The 24696-nt window shown below is 39.3% G+C and overlaps 3 protein-coding genes across 3 annotated transcripts; 1 reads left to right on the forward strand and 2 right to left on the reverse strand.

Annotated features, from left to right (window-relative positions):
* Window positions 1-4172: 4172 nt before the first annotated feature.
* Window positions 4173-6801, reverse strand: crygs3 (crystallin, gamma S3). Its single transcript, XM_039818322.1, has 3 exons — window positions 6664-6801; window positions 5863-6105; window positions 4173-4513 (listed from the first exon to the last, which is right to left on the reverse strand). Exons 1-3 carry the CDS (start codon window positions 6679-6681, stop codon window positions 4241-4243), a joined length of 534 nt encoding a protein of 177 aa, XP_039674256.1. The 5' UTR covers window positions 6682-6801; the 3' UTR covers window positions 4173-4240.
* An 869-nt stretch (window positions 6802-7670) lies between these two features.
* On the reverse strand, window positions 7671-14614 carry LOC120569310 (gamma-crystallin S-like). The gene is made up of 4 exons (XM_039817135.1): window positions 14572-14614; window positions 13476-13712; window positions 12558-12593; window positions 7671-7976 (listed from the first exon to the last, which is right to left on the reverse strand). The coding sequence occupies exons 1-4, from the start codon at window positions 14578-14580 to the stop codon at window positions 7737-7739; spliced, it is 522 nt and encodes a 173-aa protein (XP_039673069.1). The 5' UTR covers window positions 14581-14614; the 3' UTR covers window positions 7671-7736.
* Window positions 14615-17998: 3384 nt separating this feature from the next.
* Window positions 17999-19232, forward strand: LOC120569952 (gamma-crystallin M3-like). Its single transcript, XM_039818176.1, has 3 exons — window positions 17999-18088; window positions 18256-18495; window positions 18920-19232. Exons 1-3 carry the CDS (start codon window positions 18080-18082, stop codon window positions 19193-19195), a joined length of 525 nt encoding a protein of 174 aa, XP_039674110.1. The 5' UTR covers window positions 17999-18079; the 3' UTR covers window positions 19196-19232.
* Window positions 19233-24696: the final 5464 nt, after the last annotated feature.

Here is a 24696-nt window from a genome sequence, read left to right on the forward strand (position 1 = left end):
TTGTTAGTACATTAAAAATAGAGCTGGGTAACAACAAACACAGTGGCAAAAACAGCCTTTTTTTTTTAGATTGCTCCTGTAGTATTGTGTACATAAAACACATTTGTACTGTTTTTAGTACATTTTGTTTATTTGTACATGTGTTTTTTTAATCTGTTTTATCAAGTTTCCTATCTGGGATATAAAAGTGACTGAACTGAACTAATTACCAGTATGCATGTTTGTGCATATGGAGGAATCGCAGAAACCCAAACCACAGGCTTCCTCGCTCATATTGGTTTTAAAACCACACTGTGAAAATACTGTTACAAGTAATAGTCCTGCATTCAAAACCCTTACTTAAGTAAAAGTTTGTATCAGTAAAATGTACTTAAAGTAAAAGTGAAATGTTCCCTGTGAGGGTTTACCTCGTCTATCTGATGTTTATGGCCTAATATTCCTGCTGCATTCATGTGTATGTTGCATTTTCCTGCTGTAGATGTTTAAGGCTGTGCTCATTTGAACTCCTTCATATATACTGTTGGGTAGTTTAATGTAAAGCTATGCATCATATTCTATAAGATCATCATATGTTTTTAGCGCCGCTGTCCTGTGAGAACCACATAGCTCTAAAAAGTCTGCAGAAAAACAGCCCAGTTTTCAACTTCTTATCACTTACTGGAAGTAAACCAGTTATTTTGCTGGTCTGATTAGTTATGCGGGAGAGTTTTGTTTTGTGTTTGGTGGTGAGGGCATTGTACCAGGATGAAATGTTGAAGGTGAGCATGTGAGGCTAAACGTCCTTGCTGACATTAAAAGTCCTGCGCTTCCTAAGCAGGTGGAGGCGCTGCTGAGCTGACTTGTACACAGAGTCTGTGTGCTGAGAAAGGACATGAAGGACTCTCCATGGACTTGTTCTACCAGCTGATCTTGGATGCTATAATAATAATAATATAATAATAATAAATTGAATTTATATAGCGCTTTTCACAGACTCAAAGTCACTTTACAGGGCAGGTAGAAAACTGAGGGGTAGCTAGTCATATAATAGGCTATGTTACAAGAACATTAGATCAGGTTACAGAAACAGTTAAAGGATGTCATTTGATTGCTCATATCTTACAGTTTTTCTTTCCTTTGAGGATCCATTCAAACTTTTTTGTCACTAGTTGCCTTGTCTCGCATTACCAGACCTATCTCCACAGCGATGTGGAGCTACGTCTGGTAATGCGAGAGGTAGTGCTTGGCTATGGGTGGTGTATTTGGCCTGCTGCATTACTGTTCTGAGCCAATGTACACACATAAAAACACACGCGCATGTATCCTCACACAGTTTTCACACTTGCATGTATGGTTAAAATACTGTAGTCATATCTGTAGTGACTTAATATATCTAAATAAGCTACTGAGGGCGAACACGTTTTCTGGGCTAAAAATAAACCGATGTCCAGTGCGCTGTATAACTTTAGATTCGGTGATCCATTTATTCACATTTCTGTAAAACACATGTTTACTGTAATGCTCTTCTACGAGACAGAGATAAGAGTAAAGTTCTTGCATGGACCCCTATCAGCTGACTCACCCACTGTGGCCTGGCTGTGCGGTCCCCTGGTCTAATGTCATGTACAGCAGGGTTAAGACGTACATTAAGCATCCTCAGCAGCGATCACAGCCGTGGTCAGATCACCTTCCTCCGGCTGCTTTTCTTCGTCCCGGTTGGTGACAAGTTCACCATATCTCTCAGTCTCATTTGCAGGTTTTGATAAAGTCTCCACACCTTGACGTTGAGGGAGTAAAAAACTCTCCATTGCTGGCGTTGGACTCACTTCTCTAATCCTAACAGCTCCAAATATTAAGCTCTTCTTCTTCTTCTTTGTGAATACATTACTGCGGAAGTAAGGTCAAAAGTTCAATGTGTGCTGCACATGGTGCTGCACCTTCTTATATACAGTCTATGTGCTGCACCCTTTGGTCGAATATGATCACCTGTGTTTTTAGCCTAAAAATAATCGGTTTGTTTTATTAATGTATTTATTCATTTTCCAAATATAAATTATACTATTTACACATTAACGATTTCTTTTATTTATTTATAAATCAACCACAGCAATTTCTTGGGGTTGCTAAGGGGGTGCTATGGCAAACCTAGGGGTAGCTACAGCACTGATTCTGGGATAGGAGAGACAAAACGCTCTGGGTTGTTTGCATGTCTTTAAAGCAATTGCAATCAAAGCTCAAAATAGTCTCGGGAAGGAACTTGTTTTGGTGGAACATTTGCACCATGCAAAAGTAAACGCCACATACAATATTAAATAAAGTTAACTGTTCACACAATACAGGAACATGAGCTATGTAAATTAGCTGGATACATGGTTAACCTCATTTGCTCTTACCAGTTTATCGCCATGTGTACTTCTTCCACAGCAATCCCACCAATCAGTTCCAAAACTTCCCAGTTAGAGAGTTAATGCCATAAACATATTCTTTGTAAATCTTTACAATCATTCACCAAATGAATCAAGCAGGCCTGCCTTGTTGCACGATCCGAATTCTCTTCAAAACTTGCCATTTTCAGCGTGCAGCTTGCTAGCTCGTTTGTTGTTGTTTCCCGAATCGAACCATTTGAGAAGGGCAACACAAAGAGAGCGGAAGGCCTGGGATGTAAGGCAATTATCCTGGAAATCTACGGTCATTGATCCAGACTACTCCAGAACAAAAGTACACAAATAAAGTTCACAAGCAATGAAAATATTCACTTTTAAGAAACTGTAGGATGATGACTTCTCTCTCCAAAGGCTGTGATCATCAGGGACTCAAATGTCATCAAAAAGTCTAAACCTGTATCCAAAAAATAGATCACAGGTGCAACTTTATTCATTGTTTTTTAAAGCCTTTTAAATCATATCATATACTTTTTGAGGGGTCAGGTGTTGCATAAGTGGTTGTGCAGTCTAACGGAAATTATCTGATTAAATGTCAAGGCAGATGGCCGCCCACCAAGAGCCATGTTCTGTCCGAGGTCTCTGCCTGTTAAAAGAAAGTTTTTCCTTGCTGCTGTGAGCGATTGCTCTTGGGTTAAGTCTTGGGTCTTTGTAAATTATAGAGTGTGTTCTAGACCTACTCTATCTGCAAAGTGTCCTAAATTAATGTCGGTTAAAGTGATGGTTCGGAGTAATTTCACCCTAGGGTCCTTTGCACCATGACCTCGAGCCAAACACCCCCCCAGAAGCTTTTTTCACCTGGGTCTAACATTGGGAGAGTTAGCGTAGAGTAGCGTTAGCCGCTGAATAGCTTAGCGCAGAGGCTAATGGATCCGAAGTGTCTCTTAACATTACCGCACTAATAATGCCCGAAATGATACCAAAGGTCTACACTAGTATATATAGGTTATGCACTCATAAAACGATGGATTGTAAAGTTTGTAAGTACACCAGAAGGTTATGTAAATAACACTTGCCTGCTGGCTTCTGCTCTCTGCTGTTGTTGTTGTTGCTGCTGTAAGACGAGTGCTTAGGGACATCTACAAATTACAACACCGAAAAGAGATGCAACAAAAATATTTTTTAATTTAACTTATTTTTTAAAGTAAGTGCTGTAGTATAACTAGCAGGAGACAAGTAATAATTGAGGTAAGTTTGGAGACATTACCTTATTTAATCATTAAATTAATAAATATTTTTGTTGCATCTCTTTTCGGTGTTGTAATTTGTAGATGTCCCTAAGCACTCTAACGCCCGGTAGGAACAGCAGCAGCAGCAGCAGCAGAGAGCGAAGCCAGCAGGCAAGTGTTATTTACATAAACTTCTGGTGTACTTACAAATTTTACAATCCATCGTTTTATGAGAGCATAACCTATTTGTACTACTGTAGACGTTTGGTATCATTTCGGACTATAGTGGGTAATGGTAAGAGACCTCGGATCATTCCTTCTAAACTCAGCCGCTTCATCGCTCCCAATGTTTGACAAAAGCGCTTCTGGAGGTGTTTGGCTCGAGATCATGGTGCAAAGGACCCTAGGGTGAAATTACTCCGAACAATCACTTTAAGATTTGACACTATACAATTTAATTGAAAATGTGTCTTTAATGTTTATTTTAATTGCCTCAGAATGTCTTTGTAAATCACATTTATACCGATCAGCAGTCGGCCCCCTTGTTTAGAGGGGAAATACAAAGAACATGAAGGGAAAAACATACTGAGCACAATCCTTTTTTATTACCAAAGAACAGATATGTAAAACATTACCTGAAAGAGAGACAGTCTAAAAGTTGAGAACACGGCGGAAGGACCCCACAGTGGGGTTCATGGCTGCCCACTCAGTGAAGCGGCGGTACACTCCTCTCTCCAGCAGGTACTGGCGTCCACGGTAGTTGGGAAGCTCGTAGAAGACCCAGGCGCCATCCTGCACCTGGGCGGAATGAGTCTCAAGGAGGTGCCAGCGTTCAGGCAGGTTCTTCAGATCTTCGGTGGACTCCAACATCTGGCCACTAAAGTCAGGATGCTCATAGACACGAATCCTGAACGCACCAGATCCCTGCAAGACCAGGAGTTCAGTTAATCTCTGTACAAGGAGTGGATAGTCCAACATACAAAGCGCAGGATTTTATGCTGCGTTTCCATCATGTCAGATGGAAAAGATGGGAAAGATTTCCATGTTTATGACTTTCAAACGTTTGCATCACAGGACAGGAGGAGTTGCTCTTGTGAGAGTTATAAAAAAGTGTGCATTAACAAACGTGCCTGTTGGGAACGTAACGATTGTTTGGTCTCAGGTATTGCTGCTTGCAGCTTTCTGGAGACCCGCTCATCCAAACAACTTCACACTCGACGCTGCGCTTCCTTGGTTCCTGAGCAACACACACGCCATGACACAGTTGCGTCCCCGAGCAATGCTAGAGTATACGCGTCATTTGCTAACAGCTAGCTATTTGGGACCAGGCTATTCCCGGGAACAAAACTGTTCATTCCGAAAGTTACATCGCTAATGCTTGAAATGTTTGAGTTTGCTAAAATGGAACCGGACTCTTTCTTCATCTGTTCTGGAAATTACTGTATTGAGCATCTTGCGTTAGGTTAAGTGCAGGCAACAAAAACACTTTAAGGTTAAGGTTGGGAAAGATCGTGGTTTTGTTCAAAGTCATTTTTGACTTTTCAGACCAGAATCTTTCTCTAACATAAACCACCAAAGTTTTGTGAGGCTTCGCACACAGGTGAAGTTGGAAAGATACTAGTCTATATCGACAGCGTTTCATTTACGGGATTGTTCTGGTGCTGCCGGAGGTTTCGCCGGATTTGTCCCTCACCTGCTGCTTTCTTTGTGTTGGCAATCTAAACTCCAGTCGATTTGGGAAACATCCTCCGAGCTAGAACCGCCAATCAAATTATATTTTTCTTTTTTCTAAGTAAAATTCTCATCAAACACTCGACAGCCATTTTAATACCAGAGCTTGCCTCCCTACATGCACATCTTCCCCCAAACAAGTTCCTTCCAGAGGCTATTTTGCAGAAGCACCGTTGTTCCATCTGGCGCTTAGCACCGCCCAAGACGATTGTGATTTGAGAAATGCCAATAAACCAGAGCACGTTTTTCTCCCATCCTTGAATGCTGTGTGGACTAGCCAGACCGTCCTCTGCAGCGCTGTGGAGAGAGGTCTGGCAATGCAAGACTAGAAAGACACCAACATGTCGGTGTGTGCCACTCAGCACTGCACTCACATTATTTCAATTTTGTCCTTGTTGCTGCTGACCTTTCAAGGTGCAACCAATTCCAGAATGTTCCTGCACTGCGCTTTGCCTCTCTGCTCTGCGCACTACCTCGTGGTGTTGCCGTGGATCACGTGTAGGCGGCTTAAGGCTTCTCAAATGTTTTCTAAAGGCACTCACATTTCGTATGATCCGGCAGGACCTGATGCTGTCGTTGATGCCCATCCAGCGCTGGTAATCAGGGTACTCCCCCCTGGTCAGGATATACTGGTAGCCCAGGTAGTTGGGCCTCTCATACAGAACCCAGGCCCCGCTCTCCACACGAACAGAGTTGCAGCGGCTGAAGTGGGTGTTAAGCTCGGGACAGTCACTGGTGCACTCATAATAGCGACCTTGGAAGTTTCTGTCTTCATAAAACGTGATCTGAAAGAGGACAAAGGGTGTTCAGTGGATAATATATATGATAGATTGGACTTTAAATGGTGTAAATACACAGCTGACTAGACAACAAATCAATTAACTGAAGGAATTTCAGGCATTTGAGTCTGAAGAGGTCAAGTTGGACGCTGGAGTTTTAGGGCACTTTTACACCTATAGTTTGGTAGTCTTGGTGCGATTCTGGGCATTTTTCAATTGGTGCTGGTGCGTTCAGACTGCACTTTTTCAAACGCACCAAATATTGTTTTTGGGTTCACTTCCTATATTTGGGTCGGATTGCGTTCTCACTTAAAGTGAACCAAACTTCAATGCACTTGGAAGCCAACCAAGACCCCCGTATTCAAGCGGACAAGAGTTTGAATGAGCTTTCACACCACCCCAAAAGAACCGGACTATCCAATGAAACGCTCCCGGGGTTCATTTTAAACGGAACAAACAGCTCAAGTGTGAAAGCAACCTTAAACTTCTCTTACAAATCAAATATCAAATCAAATATTTGTAGACAGTTGGTCACAGGCTTTATCGAATGTTTGCCTACTGTACCTTTCCCACACGCTCCATATTTGGGCCTAACACCAATTTTTGATGACTGTTTGTTAATCGCACCTTTCACATACACAATATTGCCTACAGGCCCGGTCCAGATTTATATATGCAGTGTACGTGGACACACTGAAATGCACTGCCAGAGCCATCGTTGTCATTTTAATTGCCTCAGCATTTATGTGTGCAGAAAGGCTGATGCTGCAATTGTTTTAAAAACGCTTGGCTTCATACAGTGTTTACTCACAACTACAACGGCTGACCTTTTGATCTGTCAATGCCTGATTCCGGAAACAAACAAAACTCTTCTGCAGATGATACTGAGGCTGATGCATAGTTCTGTGGGACAGGCTTTAACATCTGTGCCACAGGGGACAGGTGTATTTGGGCTGCCATGCTCCACCCTCAACACACACACCTCAGCAGACGAGCTGTGGAAGACCTGCTGGATAGACGGCTCATTATTCCGTATTTATACCAGCATGATTCATTCCTAAAAATAGAGGACGTTATTCTTACCACATCTGTATTGTTAAATTATGACAGATGACTGAAAGTTGTTGTACACTTGGCTGCACAAGTACAGCTAAAACTATTAGACTTTTAATCAATCTGTCAATCTACAAAAAGTTAATCAACTATTTTGAGAATGTATTGTATGTATTCAAGCACATATGGCAAACATATTATATTCCCTGCTCCTCAAACTTCCAGTAGACTGGAAATCTTTGGGTTTTGGACTGAAAAAAGAACAACCCTAAAAAAAAGAGCAAATTACTTTTGGTAAATTGCTTCATTTTAGAGTTATTTTGCATTATTTTAACTAGAACTAATAAACTGTCAAATTGATAGAAAGTTCCCTTAAATCTTAGAGAGGACTTGAAAATCAGTTATCTTTATCTGTATTGCCATAATGAATAATGAATAGCATTGTTGTATCATTAATCTTTCTCTATATTATATGTTAATGGATAAGAGAAGAATTAAACTTCACACAGACACAAACAAACATTAGGGTCAAATTTTAATGTTAAGTCAATGGATCATTACAAGAGACTTTAACAGGTTGAATTTCACAGCTCAATGATTATTTTGATGGAGCCCACAGTTGGTTTGAGAGCTCCCCACTCCGAGTGGTGTCGGTACTCCCCTTTCTCCAGCAGGTACTGCCGACCACAGAAGTTGGGATGTTCAAAGAAGATCCAGGAGCCCTCCAGGACCTTGCAGGACTGGACTTCACGTCTGAGCCATTTCTCCTGGATAGACTTCATGTCTTCTGTCAACTCCAAAGATTGGCCGTCAAAGTTTGGCCGGTCAAACAGCCTCAGTTTGTACGGCGCTTTGGCCTGAAACCAAAACAGTCAAAGAAACGATGTATTATAATAATAATAATAATAATAATAATAATAATAATAATAATAATAATAATAATACAAAACTTTTTAAAACAAAGTTACCAAGTGTTAAAAGCTATAGTGAGCAGTTACTGTCTCCCCAAGGAGGAATTCTATGTAATGACAGAAACACTGTCAACGCGTCCACATGTTACAGCCTTACATAATCACGCTCGCCCTCCCCCACCCCCCATCCACGCAGTTGCTAGTAGCCAAGGAGGACACAGAGGATTAAAAAACATGAAGAGGTAATTATCTTCACTCGAGTTTCTGCGCGGGAAAGTCGCCGGACGCCACAATCTTCTGAAAATAGTCATACTGAGAAATACAGAGAGAGTTGTGTGGAGGTGATAGTCTTAATTAGCTTTGTAGCAACTAATTTGGCAATGGCTTGAATGTAACGCTAAAAGCTTTAAGAAGACAAAACTAAAATGGCAGACAAACAATAATCAACTCAAAAGTTTTACAGCATAAAGAAAGGAGCAACACAGGAGAATAGGTACAGTAAAACAATATAAGATACCCAGAATCTGCAGAATCTATAATGTAAACTCATTTCAAGCACCAAAACAATACAGTTCACATATATTTTTCAGAAGAGATTTAAAGAATTTCAAACAGCAAATGTTTTATCTTTAGGGACAAATTATATCTAACACATCACTCTAGGACAAATTTGGGTCTCTCTATTTCATATAACATACAGAAAGCTGAGTTTATTCTGAATGTTTTGTTATGACACACCCCATAACACAGGTTATATGCAAATACCTGTAAAAGGTGAAATTAAGATTTTTTTTAAAAAAATCAAGGAAATGCCCTTAGAACTCAGAGGGTTAAAAGAGGATAAGGATCTCCCTGATCTCCCCAGTTAGATTGTTCCAGAGAGTGCAGGCTTTAAGAAAAGCCCGGTCACCCTGGGTCCTCAGCCTGGAATTGGAGCGGCTAGCAGAGACTTGGCTGGGAATCTCAGGTTGCGCCCGGACTTTGTAACTTACGTTTTTGATGATCCTGCAGGATCTAACACAGTCGTTGAAGCCCATCCAGCGGCGGTAGTCATTGTATTCCCCTGGACCAATGACATACTGGTAGCCCATGTAGTTGTTGCACTCGTACAGAACCCACCAGCCGGCCTCTACCTTGACCGAGTTGCATCGGTGGATGAAGCTCTGCAGGTCGGCTGAGTCGCCTTTGCAGTCGTAGGACTTTCCCTGGAAGTCCCGGTCCTCGTAAAACACAATCTGGAAAGAATGAATGTAGACAGGATTAGGGATGTAACGATACACTCAACCCGCGATCCGATTCACGATTTTAGGTTTACGATTCGATTTTCTCAGGATATTTTTTAACAGAATGAGTTGCAGACAAATGACTGAAATTTTTCCTTTGTTTATGTACATAAACTGTACAAAACAACAGACATGTCCTCTTATCAAAAATCCAACTGAACATGTATTTTATGTAAAATAACCAAAATTGAATAAAAAAAATAATTTGATTTTTCCCATATCAAAATAACTAAATAAAATAGAAAACAAAATCTCTTCTGATTAACAAACTGAAAACACAAAGTGACGTCTGAAGTCAAACGTTTAAAAATTGCTTCACGTTTAAGTTTTTATCTCAATGGGCTTGTAATCTTTACAAATTCATGTTGATTTTAAACTGATTTACAATGCATCGTTACATCCCTATAGACAGGATTATACACTTATGTATTCTAAATAAAAAGACATTTTTTTATGGTGTTTGAACGTTCTTAAATTCTTATTGACAAAACATCTGACGTCTATGTTTCTTGCACCAAATTATTACCCCCTGCAACTTTAACATTCAGACACATACTGTACTCACCTTCTCCATCTGTAGTTCTTAAAAAACTAGATGCTGTAACGAACGCAGTACTCTTTATACATGGCAGAGACAATACTGCTAAATGCATGGTTAGCAGTGCATGTAACAGTTATTACAATCCAAATATTCATCTAGAGTCTGCCCATTGTTCGTACTCACTGAATTGCCTTTCTACACACAATGGTTGTTTAGCAGTGCCAAGATTCAGTCGCTGCTCAAACCAAATGGACCTGCACCGCTGTAATACATGTGTTTTGTTTGTCTGCAATTTTATATATTTCTTAGTTTCCCTTTTTATTTGGAATTTCTCAATTAATTTATTTTTGATACTAAAATATATCAATGAGTTTATATTCTTTGAGTCAATTCAATAAAAATGCAAGAAATTGTAACATATGTTTGTATGAACATATGAGAAATAAGTTATTTTTTTGTAAGTATTAGTAATTTAAATTATATGTTTGGATGAGGATGCCATTTAGGTACCTCAATATGCTTTCTATTTTGTATAATATCATTATTTCCTGTATGACCCTTTCTGTTTTCTTTTACACGTTTGAAATGAATTTCAATCAATCAATATGTAAGCTAAAAACTTTGAGCTGCATTGTATTAACGAAAGTGCTTTACAAATAAAGTTTATCCTCATTATGCTTTATTTATTTTCTATATCACTTTCTGTATGAAATTACACACAATTTATACATTTTAAGGAGAAATCCACAGTTTATGAACATACTAATATTAAACTGCAGTGATGAAAACTTATTGGTAACACAAATTTAGGGTTACACTTTACTTGATGTTGTCTACATAAGAGGGACATGACACTGTCATGAACGTGTCATAAAACATAAACAAGGCAAACGTTTATGCTTCTTTTACTAAGTGTCATTCGGTTTTGTCATGACAAGTTAGGGTTAGGGTTAGAGTCAGGGTTCATGTGTCATGACAGTGTCATGTCACTCTTATGTAGAAAACTTAAAGTAAAGTGTTACCCTATTTAGTTCTGGTTATATTGAACTTCTTGGAACTGCTAGTGTCTGATTGGTTGGTTCAGCAACATGTAAGCGAGAAACCAGGAAGTGTTGTCAAATGAAATACATTTCCAGGATAATTGCATGCATCACATTTAGCTCTCTTCTAGTTTAGTTCACTTCTGGTGAGAACGCGATCCGACCCAAATACAGGAAGTGAACCAAAAAACAGAGCATTTACTAGCCTGTGATATCAACCTTGCACACAATTTACAGACTTATATATGATTTAAAATTTGATAACTTTCAGATCCATAAGCTTTTCTGAGCACACATCGCTGGTCGTCTGTGTGACATCATCAGTCTGTGTGACATCATCATTTGTCTCTCCTTCACTCGCTGTCTGTCAGCTTTTCACATTGTTTGCCTTCTTTTAAAATATTAGAAACACTGAAGCAGAACCAGAAAACCCAAGACGTTATAAATGTATCTCACGTACCCCCTGCAGTCCTCCAAAGTACCCCTAGGGGTACACGTACCCCCATTTGAGAAACACTGTTCTAAAGTATTAGAAACACTGAAGCAGAACCAGAAAACCCAAGACGTTATAAATGTAGTGTTGCTCCATTATTTCAGAGACCAGAAGTGTCGGCGAGTTTCGGATATTCTGTCCCATAATTAAGCAACTGTTTTGATTGCATGACATGTCTTGGCAGTGTTTAGTGCATTTGACAAAGTGCAGTGTGAAAGCAAACCCAACCGAATGAAAAATGCAACAACGTTGCAACTTTACCCCCGAATCGCACTGAGTCCACCAAATTACAGGTGTGAAAGCGCCCCTGAACTGTGTTGAACAATTTTACTGGTTGATACTAGAAGATAATACTAAAGGTTGAGGTGTCGTATAACTTAATAAGAGATAATACACACAGCCCAGTTATGGATAACAAATACTTTTATTCATTTGAGTCCAACACTCAGGGTCCTGGGGAGAAGGACATATGTCCAAATGGAAGAAGCAGCTGGGAGGCTGAATGTTCTCGAATCTTATCCTGCTGGAACTCTGAACTTCTTGAGGTCTTCTTCCGGAACTTCAATGACGTAAGAACTCTGGAACTGTGGAGGATTTTTGGGTACTTTAAGCCCAGTTCAGACCAAAGATTCGCGACGAGACAAATTGAAACTTGCAACTAGTTGCAACACAAAAGTCTGCAACTTTCTGAAACCTGCCAGTTGACACCAATGCGACTAGACGAGATGGTGTACTATCTCCATAGCAATGACTCTGTACTTCTACCTTCCTTCCAACTTTCAGGCTTTATTGTAGCTGGATATCATTTGTAGCGTCTTAAAATAAGAATGAGGATAGTGATAGTGAGATGCTTGCTACAGCTGAATTTCTAGTAGTAAAGAAACAACGAAAACAATGTTTTATTTCTCTGATTTACTGCTTTGTTCTAACGCCGCTCCTTCTCTTCAGTCGTCGACAATATACCGCTCCTGTGGGCCCAAAACTCTTGTTTAAAACATAAATAAAATGGATTATGGAACATTTTATTTCTATAGTTTGTATCTGACTTTGCCAGCTGACTGCTCTATTAGCTGTTGATACAGGTGACGTCCCTTACGTTCTAAAACCAGCCTCTGGAGACTTGACCAAATCCTTAATTTCGTAGAATGGGATCTTCCAGGACTTTCCATATACCTTGAAAGAGTTAGAGAATTAAAGTTGATGAAATGATGTTAGTGTTCTGAATCGTTTGACCTAGGGCTGTGCAATTAATTTCATTTTGATCGCAATTTTGATTTCGGCGATCAAAAAAACAATGTAATAGAGAAAAACAATTATTTTGGCACTTTACGTTTTGCAAGTAAACTCTTATTTTGTCTGAACTCAGTCAGCCAACATTTTAATATTATTTTAATATTTTTTTATTTTTAGGGGAATTCAAAAAGTTCAACAGGAAAATTATTAAGGGAAAATTCACAGTTCAAGGTGGTTTAACTGTTGATTTGTTGAACTGTTTTTTAAGTTCAATAAATGCAAACCTATTTTTGTTTCCTCATTTACTTAGCTCTTATCTACAAATGGGTTTCTTGGCTGTTTTCCTAGTTTCCTTCAATAATTGATGTGCATGGAATTGGATATAAAGCACCCTGCTGCCAAATCATGAGCATTTTATCTCTCCTTTTTCTCTGTTGGCCTTTGACTGATTACTGCTTGGTTGGAGCACTCTGTGGCATTTGGCTGGAGCTGTGCCCTCTCCTGCAAAAAAAAATTAAACCAGAATTTTTTTTTTAGAAAACATGCTGTGTCCTCAATATTATGTGAACTTGACAATTTGACTTAATATTTTGCCTAATCTACAACTTGGTGTAGTACACTTATCCCAGTTTAAGGAAATGGGTGCATTAAATATTATTAAGTGAATTTGACAATCATTACTAAAAGAATGGCTTTTGTTATGGTTAACAACAAACAAACGCAAACCAACTCATCTCCAATTTAGCATCAGTTACAGACGTTCTAAGATATGGATATGGATAAATCAAATCAAAAGTTCTAAAAAGCATCCATTGAGCTTACATTTTTGATAGAGCGACATGACTTGATGCTATCAAGATGATGATGTTGCTGATCGGGGTATTCCCCGGAGCTCAGGATGTACTGGTTGCCAGTGTAGTTGGGATGCTTGTACAGCACCCAGCAGCCACTCTCCATCCTAATGGAGTTGCAACAGCCAAAGCAAGAGCGCAGGTCAGGACAGTCAGTGCTGCACTCATGGCTTTGGCCTTGGAAATTCTTATCCTCGAAGAATGCAATCTGGATGGAAGGAAACAAACAAATCCTGGTAAACTATCATCCCAGCATTGTAAGAAACACCGCAGCATATTTGTGTGCCTGGCTGCTATAACAATGACAACAAACTAGACAAAAGACAGTTTACTTGCCCTATAGGGAGGCAAAGTCCCTCCCTTCCAGTGTACCTCATGGGACCTTATTTCAGAAAAAATATGTACGGTAGTGAACGGGGAGAGATTAATTATTTTGTTGATCCCGTTTGAATTGAGCCATGAATTACACATATGTTCGTCAATTTAAAATATAATTTGCAAGCTATGAAAGTCACAGTTTGTCATAAAACTGTGAAAATATGTAATTAGAAAGACTACACACTTCAAAGTCGCATAGGTGACGTCTCACTGAAGCTACGATGCCTTTGTGTTTGGTACCAGGATGTAAAGTTAACGTTACTCACAAAAGCAACTGATCTTGCTCATTCTTTCGCCTCTCGGCTGATAAAACTTTGCTGGATAAAACACACCAATGTGTTGTGGAACAGAGCTAAGCTAGCTAGCTAGTGAGCAAGCCGAGCATTAAGCAAAGTGACATAAATTGTGCGAGACGAGAGATGTAGTACTAAGTGCTACTACGACAAACCTACAACAAGCTTAGACTTTCTTTACTTGCAAAATTATTTTTTTAATTGACGAACATCATATGTGTAATTCACGGTTCAATTTAAACGGGTTCAAAAAATAATTAGTCTCTCCCCATTAACTACAACAATTTTTTTTCTCTCCAAAATAAAGTCCCATGAGGTCCACCAGAAGGGGAGGGACTTCGCCTCTCTATAGTTATAGCCTAAAAAAACCTTTAGAAAACAGCATTTGCTTCTTACCTTTCCCATTGTTAATGATGGTGCTTGCCTCCCACCCAGCTGCAGCTGGTTGTGGTTTGTATCGAAATGCAGAATGTGCAGATGAGGGAAATCTATTGTTATCTAAATTGGCTTGATTTGCATATCAGCAAAATGGTTTGGTCAAGTTTGATTTCCCTTTGTCCACATGTGATGCTCGATGGTGTTTTAAGCCCCCAACGTCTCCTTCCAGGCAGCGCTGCGACCGTTGACTTCAAGGCACCTAACCCTAACCCTAACCATAACGATTGCCTAATCCTGGAAGGAGATGTTGGGGGCTTAAAACACCGATAAACACATGTGAGGGCCTCATATTAAAGAATTGCCAAAACTGACATGTAAAACTTATACAGGCCCACAGCCATCTTTAATGACAATTGAGTGTACTGTTTTCATTGAGTTCTGCCCTATCAAATGATTATTTTCTTGTTATTCAGTCTACATTAGCAGAATTCTTTTGTGGAATGGGACATTATTTGGTAAACTGTCTTCATTTTGCAGGATGAGATTACAGAATATCATGAGGGCAAAGTAGTATTTACTTTTTACTCTACAAATAGTAAAATAATTCCAATATTTCATACTCATAAGTGTCTTGTCTTCAACTTTATGCAGGAGACCAGTTGGTTAAACAAGTTGTTGGTTACAAATTGTCAGTTAATCAGTAGCATGCAAAATGCAATGTAAACAAGGGATGAGAAAAGATCATCCTGGGTCTTAGTGAATTCTTAAACATGTTGAACATAATGAAATTAAACCGAACATCACACTAACAGGGACTTTTCAAAGGACAAGTTCAATCCCGATTAAAGTTGCAGTGTCATCTCCATCTCCAATAAACAGTTGTAGAAGAGACGTGTCATACCGGGGAAAGCACAGGTGGTGTACATAACTTCATTAACGATGGCCTCGTTAGGCAGAGGGCAGCCATCATTGATGTTATTAGTTACACCTGTGTGTTACACCAAACGTCTGCAGTGAGAAAGGTCTATTTGAGAGAATTCATTCATAAAAATATAAATAAAGTTGGTGTTTTATTGTACGGAGCCCCGGAAGGATCACACATAGAAAAAATATTATCGTGGCCAACTGTTATTAATGCCTGGGAACAAGATAAATAAGTATTGGCCACATGTTGTTAAGGTGTGGGAACAATATATATATATATATATATATATATATATATATATATATATATATATATATATATATGTATGCTGTAAGTGTATAAAAGAGACTAACCCTGGAGCTAACACTGGTCCCTTTGTGCTGGGTCTTTTTATATACACTTATTTATATATATATATATATATATATATATATATATATATATATATATATATATATATATATATATAAAGACCCAGCACAATATATTGTGATATATAAGTGTATATAACACTCTTATGTTATGTTACTCTTTTGAGGACCTCATTAAACCTGCCTTTTGTTGCTGCATTATACATTAATGGCGCCCATTGCGGGGGGGAAAACTGACCTGAAATCATGTATTTGCAGGATTAGCTGAGTATGAGGATCTGAATAAACATCTTAGTGTAAATCTAAATGATCAGTTGGTAATTTGTTTGTCAGAGCCATTGTGTTTTTCCTGCTTTGACAAGTCAAAATATCTACTGTGAAAAAGTATGTCATAACAATACTGAAAGAAGTAAAATAATCCTTACCATAAGACCACTGAGTCAAAACTAATTTACTCATACCATCCTTTGTAAACTGTTCCAAATGTGAGCAAAATATACTGAGTCACTCTAAATACTTTATTGGTAAATCAATACACACAAAGTGGCATTAGCTGGATGTGTTTAATGACTATGTTTTTGTATGTCCTACTGGCATTAAAATAAACAAACAGATATAACTGTGATGTGTCTTGGCATTCAGTTGTTCAAAGTTCAAATTAAAGGGATCAGAAATTAGCAGACGCTGTTTACTAAAATATCAGGCTAGAGCACAAAGCTTCATTTGTCAGCCTCACCTACCGCTTACTGTGGTTTAGGTGCATTTCCGGGCATTGCATATATAACAATGAACATGGGGAGTAAATGTAATAAAATAGACCTTTAGCCATTTGAAATGCGTTATCCCTATTCTTAAGACAGCCACGGTCTGAACTTGTGCCACATTCAAACAAAGCATGACAAATCCATTCAGACAGACTCTGTTTTTTCCTGTCACCCTATTCCTCTCCAGTCTGAGAAATATATAAACTGCAGCTCACACTGTAAAAACGAGAACTTGAAATTGCTCATCTTACTTTGATTTTCAATTAAACAGAACAAAAAACACATAATTGCATTATAAACTTTGTTAAAGTAGTTACTTCAACTCACTGTATTAAGTTTATTGTGATAAGTTGGTCTCACTTCAAAATGTATGGTGGCGCCACTTTGAAATTGTAGTTAGACTCAAATTTGAGGCCAGGTCAATTACTCTTTTCATGCTCCACGCTAAAACAGGGTTTCCTGGGCAGTTCTGCAGGGGTTTTCAGTTGCCTACCTTTTCGGCCTGCTCTATGCTTTGAACTCTGATTTGCATTCGCAGTCAGGTGGTTCATTGGCTGGTCAATTCCCATGATGCAAGGCAGTAAATGGTTGTGTCAAACTTTGCTGAAAAGTTTGCAGTTTGTTCGAAATACAAATGTAACTTTATGAATTCCGTTTATTAAACGTGTCTGCTTAGAATGTAATGTTTTGTTGCCTGGTAATTGTCATTGTTGTGCTGGTTTACATTTGTAACCATGAGGTAAGTGACTGTTACGTTTGATAAGAAGAGCTGGAGATTTGCAGTGTTAGACTTTGAGCAGTAATAGGCTTCCTTCAGCCAGTATTCTGCGGCGCGTCACTTCACTAGTGGCCCTTTTATGTCAAGTGATGCAAGATCAGCAGCTTTAGATGGGCCCCTATTTTGCACGGGGGCTTTTTTAGAAGTCGAAACTTAGTTTTTACACACAAAAGTTAATTATCTGAACAAAAGATAATTAGTTGACATGACTGTTTTTTGAATTATTTAGTATGTGAAACTTAAGATTTTAAGTTTTTACATCTATGAAAGATAAATTATTTAAACAAAACATTATTAGTTGGCACAGCATATGAAAGTTAATTATTTGAACAAAACATTATTAGTTGGCTGAACTATTTTCAAAACGTAGGAGTTTGAGTTGGCCTCAAAACTCAAAAATCTAGTGCAGTAAGTTGCCTTGAAATTTTGAGTTTTCACAACATTTTCGTTTTTACAGTGCAGTTCTTCTCGCTCCTCTCTCCTGCCTTGTGTCTTCCACCCATTTCCCCTCCCTTTTGTTCTGGATCATGATGGCACAAATGAAATTAACAGCGATCGCAGAGCTGCTTATTCATCAGCTTCCAGATAATTTAAATAACAATACCCTGTTACAGCGCGTATAAAGTATAAAAGCCGCCTGGCAGCCACAGGTTGTTGGACAGATTCCCACAAACACAGATCATCAAACATGGGCAAGGTACGTAGAGAGTAGACCAGAAAACAAGCACTTTTCAGTTTAGGAGGCACTCGTAAACAAGTGGAAGAAATATATAACAGAAGGACATGAAGCCATCTAAGCTTACAAAGGTACATTTTTAAATAGACAAATCAGTTCATACTGTTTTTTCATTTTGTTTTCTACAGATTATCTTCTACGAGGACAGGAACTTCCAGGGTCGTTCCTATGAGTGCATGAGCGACTGCTCTGACATGACCTCCTACCTGAGCAGGTGCCACTCCTGCAGGGTGGAGAGCGGCTGCTTCATGGTCTACGAGCGCCCAAACTACATGGGAAACCAGTACTTCCTGAGGAGAGGAGAGTACTCAGACTACTTGTCTTTTGGCATGAGTGACTCAATCCGATCCTGCCGTTTAATTCCTCAGGTATGCAAGGATTTTGAAAGGATAAATATTAATAGGAAATGAGTCATCTTTAATGGAGAGGAGGAAGAGTTATGACCAAAACGTCATTAAAAAAAACTTATCCAGGCCCTCAAGGTTGGTTACAAAAAATAAAAGGCCCTTAATTCATTTGGCAAGACATTTAAAAGTACATCAACGCATGTCGGCTTGAGCTGTCAGAGACTTCTGAGTGCCTGAATATAGTTTTATGACGTTTTTTGTCATAACTCCTCTCCGTCAATTGCTATTTTTATTTATTTCCCTGCTGTGCTCCTAAAATGTGTGCTTGAAAGTAAATTGTTCCAAAAACAGCATGGCATTTTAAACACATTTTACACTGACAGCAGGAAAGTTGCAATCTAAATTCTTCCTAGGCTGACGTCCTCCTTTTTGTATTCATCAACAGCACAGAGGCCAGTTCAGGATGAAGATCTACGAGAGAGAGAACTTCCAGGGCCAGAGTCATGAGCTGATGGAGGACTGCGTCAACATCCAGGACCGTTACCGTATGAACGACTGCCAGTCCTGCCACGTGATGGACGGCCACTGGCTGATGTACGAGCAGCCCAACTACAGAGGCAGGATGATGTACCTGAGGCCCGGAGAATACAAGAGCATGAGAGATGTGGGATTCAGCGGCATGAAGCTTAGCTCTGTCAGGCGTATAATGGATTCCTGTTGAAGCAGAGAAAAATAAATCTGTTGAATAAAATCAGGAATCAAACGTCACCTTGTCATTGCGTCTTGTGTGATGGGCTTTGTGTCTGCGAGTTAAATCTGCATAACTGATCTTTAAATTGAGCAAGTGCATCATACTCATCCAGCTTAATCACACATTGTATGGCCTTTTTTACATTTATTTTTACATTTTTAATGTACAAACTTAACTTAAAGCATACACCTGCTAAATAACATGGCATGGAGGTATACATATATAAATACAGGAAAGATACAAACTGCAGTTTAGGGATGTAAGGATGCATCGTGAATCGGTTAAAAATCTATATAAATGTGTTAAAACTACAACTGGTTTGTTTTAAATGCAATGAGGCTAAAGGAACATTTATGCACTGTGTCTGGGTGTGTGACAAAATTAAAACATTCTGGAGGGAGGTGATAAAACCATGTTAATCTTGTCTCTGAATATTCCAAATTAAAATGATTTTGATTCCCCTGTATCCAACAAATCGGAATCTGAAACCCCAAGAGTACTGTATAAAGTATTGATTTTGCTATACTACAGGCAAAAAGGACTATAGCTCTCATCTGGAAGAAAATGGAGGCACCTACAATTGGTGCTTGGATCAAGAATATGGCGCAATGTATGTCCATGGAGAGATTAACATTTATATTGAGAGGCAAATTGGGGATGTATGAGAAAATCTGGAGGCCACAGTTTGTAAAATAAGAAGACATAGGAGTTAGTTAGCTACTGTGATACTGTCATATAATTTGCTTTTTGATTGTTGTAATATGGCAGAGGTTGAGAGAGAAATTGTGTTGTGGGTTGGGACAGGGGACAGTGTTTTAAATTGTACTTGCAATGAAAAAGTAATAAAAACATTGTTAAAAAATAAAATTATTACAACTGGTTTGTCACAACTCGGTTCAGGCTTGGATCCAAATTGCAGAAAAGCAAGGAGGAGGGAGCAGCAGTTTGTATGCATAATGTATTGAAACACAAAGAGAATTTACAATCCACATAAACTGAAGAATGATCCAAACACAGTAAAAGCCCAGAAGCACAGATACATCCAGAAATACAGCTAGCACAGGCAGCAGACACAGAAAGCAAACTAACAGACTAAATACCCAAGATAACAAGGGTAGTAATGAGGGATAGGTGACATGAGGGCTGAGGAACAGGTGAAACACATCAGGGCGGGGCAGACAATCACAAAGGCGGGAAAACACATAAGGCAGGAAGTAAAACAAGACAAGACACAGGAGAAACAGAGAGACTACAAAATAAAACTGAAAACTGAAGCATGAAACATATACAAGAGAAGAGAACACAGAAAGAACATGGGTAAAACATAACCAAGAGCAAATAAGGGAAACACTACCCCACAGGGAATGAATGACAACATAAAACAGGAAACTAAATGACATGACAGTGGGAACAATACAAGGACTGATAACACAAAGACAGGCTGACAATGGTGAGACAAGCAGGTAAGGACTACAGTAGTCTCGCTTTGCCAGGCCTTCCTCCAAAGCACGCTGAAGGAGGGTCTGGCTACTCCACATAGCATTCGGGATGGGAGGAAAATGTACTCTGGTTTATTGGCATTTCTTTAAAGTGCTCATGTTATGCTTTTTGGCTTTTTCCCTTTCCTTTATTGTGTTATATATCTTTTCATGCACGTTATAGGTTTACAAAGTGAAAAAGCCCGAAGTCCACCCTAGTGTTAATTTCGTCAGAAGAGACGAGACTAAATATGTTCGTCAATGACCTTTTTTTCCATGACTAAGACGAGACGATGACTAGACTGCGCCAATGTCCAAAAACGCTGACTAAGACTAAATTAACATGCATTATTGTTGACAAAAAAAGACAAGACTAAAATGTTTTGCATAAAATAAAAACTAAGATAAAATCTCTCTTCATTTTCGTCTACAATCGTCTCTACTTTTTCATCATGAGATAGAATATTCAGCTGTTACCGAGACCCGGTGCTACGGCACCAACAGGTGCCCTAACGACCGTTATCTACCGGACCAAATAGCAACGCAGATTTTGGTGCCACTTAAATGCCTGCGCTTCTCTCTGATGCTCCTAAATGGACGTTAGAGTCAACCGAAACATCGCTGCACGGGGCGATAGTTAACACTACACTTGGCAGCAGGTATCGTTAGCATACCGTTAGCTAGCAGTTGGAGTAAACACGGTTACAATCATTGACATATATAAAAGGGTTACAATGCTGACAGCTAAACGGAGTAAAGGTTTGTCTCTATTTCACTATGTAGGATTCCAACACGAGACGTACGACAGTATGTAGCTGCCGTTGTCTGAAAAACAACACATATGTTGCGTTCACTTGAAATACGCCTCGCCAGTTTCGTGCTGCATTTATTTTATTGTAAAATATCCTTTTCCCATGCAGTGGTTGTTTTTGTCGTTTACTGGTGAAATAAGGAAGAGGCTCAATATTTATATAACTTTATATCATTTATTTATTTTTATAACTATTTGACTGAAATGGTTATCAGAAATAATTTATTTAAAAAAAGACTAAAATGTTTTGACTAAAACTTGACTAAAATGGCGAGACTTTTAGTCGACTAAAACTTGACTAAGATACCTTGAGTTCTCTTTTGACTAAAACTAGACTAAAATGACAAGACTTTTAGTCGACTAAAACTTGACTAACAAGACTAAGACTAAATTAAAAATAGGTGACAAAATTAACACTAGTCCCCCCCAAAGGGACTTACCATCTCCAACAGAAAACACTGTTCACAAACTGCTCCAAACAGCTCTATTGTAGTCCAGCCTTTACTTCCGTGACAAACGTTCGTCACTTTAACACGTTATAGTGCTCGCCTAGCTGCTAGTGTGGCACGCCCTCATACTCTGCTTCTGACTGGCTAGTAGTCCTTACCTAGCTACTGCTCATGTGCGACTCCAAACAAAGATGGAATAGAAGTGTGATGCCTTACACAGGGTGAAAAGAGGAGCTGCAGCAATGTGCAGTACAACAAAAAGATGGTGTTTTTTGAAAATTAAACCATATAAACATTAGGGGTGGTACGGTTCACAAAACCCACGGTTCGGTTTGTATCACGGTTTTAGGGTCACGGTTTTCGGTTCTGTACGGTTCTTGTTATTTTTTCTTTTAATCTTTAACACTCCAGAATATACTTCAGCATATGATATATAGCTAAAATTAGCATATTGAATGCATGTTGCACAAAACATGCACACAGTGGCAGTTCTATATATTGTTTTATTTCATCATAGGTACCATGAAATCCAAAATGTTCCCACACACCAGACTATAAACGACGCTGGCGCATCCTACAGCTCTGGGCAGCCTCTCTCCCACTTGACATTTCTGCACGTGACGTGACCTGCAGCGGCACCCCACTCCACTTGAGGAGCGGGCGGCTCGGTGTCTCTCAAAATCTGACGAAAATCTTTTAAACTGACCTTTGTCGATCTGAAATGAAGACAGATTCAGCAACTGCATGGCCTATTTCTCGCTTAAAATGTTTTCAGAAACACGTTTCGGTGAACTATTTTAGTACAATATGAGATCGTATTCTGAACGAGCCGCCATGACAGTCTATTTTGAAATTAGGGACCAGCCAGACCCATGTGACGCGATCGTCCAATCAGCTGCCATGGGTTGCGTTTGTCACGCCCATCCCGCTCGTCATTTCCAGTTAGTGTTTTAACATAGGTGTATAAAGTGGGCACTACGGCAGTAAGAGGTTAGTGCAGCTTAACAGTGTACTGACGAACCGTGCGGTACACACATGCTCCGAACCGAGACTAGCGAACCGAGCGGTTCGGGTGTTTTTTCATGAACCGTACCACCCCTATTAACTACCTATTTTTTGTGTACCTTATTGTAAAGTGTTACCAATAACTTGACACACCGTGCTGAGCTTTCATCTTAAATTAATCTTAACATTCCCAGCTTTCAGATGATGTATACCACTCTTATGTGGCATATACTGTTGACCTGCTATCTCACCCTGTCCCCCAAACAAAAAAAAAAAAATGGGTCTATGGGTATCTAAGGATTAATGATTCTATAATTTACACCTAGATTAGGGACATGTTCCCCTTTATGTGCTACTCTTCGTGCCTGTTAATTGCTATTGGAAGACAAATAAAGTTTTTTAAAGTCCTAGTTTTCCAGTTTGTTCCTCTGTTTGAAGAATAACTAGTTTGCCAGTCACTTCCTGTATCCTGCGTCTTACTGTCCTGCCTGCTTTTGGTTCCAAACTTGCACCAACCGTGACATACACTATATAATTGGATCATTATAACTCATGTATTGATGTGTAAGTAGCATGTTACTGTTGTAGCTGGTTGAAGTGGAGGTAATTACCTATTTTATACACTTTTGGGTTGTTTTCATCTTTAAAAATGTATAATACTTTATGGTAAAAGTACAATATTACATAAATCTGAAATGTAATGGAGTAGAAGTCTTAAGTAATAATAATAATAAATACTAATTCAACTTTATTTATATTGCACCTTTCATACAGGGAGTGTAGCTCAAATTGCTTCACAGTAAAGTGAAGAAACAAGAGAATAAATTAAAACAAGTGTAACTATATGGCCAGGTTAGCTCAGTTGGTAGATTAGGCGCACATAAACTTAGCACAAAAATTAAGGAAATGTGCGTTTGGTAGATTATTTCTCTGTGGTAACAATTCTTTTTGGCAATGAATCTTATACCGTTGGAAAGCCTGTTCCCTTTCAAATGGTACCCCATTTGTAAGGAACATGCATTTGTGGATGAGCAGCAGCCCTGAGTATGTAGGTTGAAACATTTGCCAAATCTTCTCTGCCATTGCCAAACAGGTTATTTTGCTGTTGCTATTGACACTTGTTTTGAGCTTCTGGTACCCCCAGGTGCTGGTGTTCCGCAAAACCAAGTTGAGGCATTATTTGGAGTGATCCCTAGTATCATCTCCAAACTGAAGGCCAAATTCCATAAAACGCGGGATGTCAAAGACGACTCCCCAAGAAGACATTTCCTCACCCTGTCAGCACTCTACAGATTTGCAGTCAAGGTTTGCAGGACGATATGGCCGACTGCTCTCTGCCCAGAAAATCCGGAACAGACTGCACGCAGCCAATCTCTGGTCTCATAGGGCTGCCTTCACTGTCAGGCCCGTTTGCGCTGGTGTAGGCAACACGTGCATTGGAATCTGAACATGTGGAGGAACGTTATGTTCAGTGATGAGTCCAGATTCTGCCTACGGAAAAACGAGGCTTGTCATCATTGGAGGCTCAATGCAGAGAGCTATAGAGATAAGATTCTGCAACCAGTGGCAATCCCATATCCGGGGCCGAACTCTATCCTCCAAGATGACAACGCTCACCCCCTCAGGGCAGGGTTTTTTTAGAGACTACCTCCAGAATGTGGGAGTGGAGAGGATGGAATGGCCTACCAGCAGTCCTGACCTCAACCCCATTGAACACTTGTGGAATCA

The sequence above is a fragment of the Perca fluviatilis genome, chromosome 12 (assembly GCF_010015445.1).
Source record: "Perca fluviatilis chromosome 12, GENO_Pfluv_1.0, whole genome shotgun sequence".
Taxonomy (NCBI): domain Eukaryota; kingdom Metazoa; phylum Chordata; class Actinopteri; order Perciformes; family Percidae; genus Perca; species Perca fluviatilis.

Bases quoted from the DNA above. Each gene is read 5' to 3' on its own strand.
- crygs3 (XM_039818322.1), bottom strand. The intron at 4,514-5,862 runs GTGAGTGCCTTT...CTGGTCTTGCAG, and splicing joins CCTGCCGGATCATACGAAAT to GGATCTGGTGCGTTCAGGAT.
- LOC120569310 (XM_039817135.1), bottom strand. The intron at 12,594-13,475 runs GTAAGCTCAATG...AACTCTTTCAAG, and splicing joins CATGTCGCTCTATCAAAAAT to GTATATGGAAAGTCCTGGAA. The intron at 7,977-12,557 runs ATTAAGGATTTG...AGGCTGTTTGAC, and splicing joins GGAAGATCCCATTCTACGAA to CGGCCAAACTTTGACGGCCA.
- LOC120569952 (XM_039818176.1), top strand. The intron at 18,496-18,919 runs GTATGCAAGGAT...ATTCATCAACAG, and splicing joins CCTGCCGTTTAATTCCTCAG to CACAGAGGCCAGTTCAGGAT.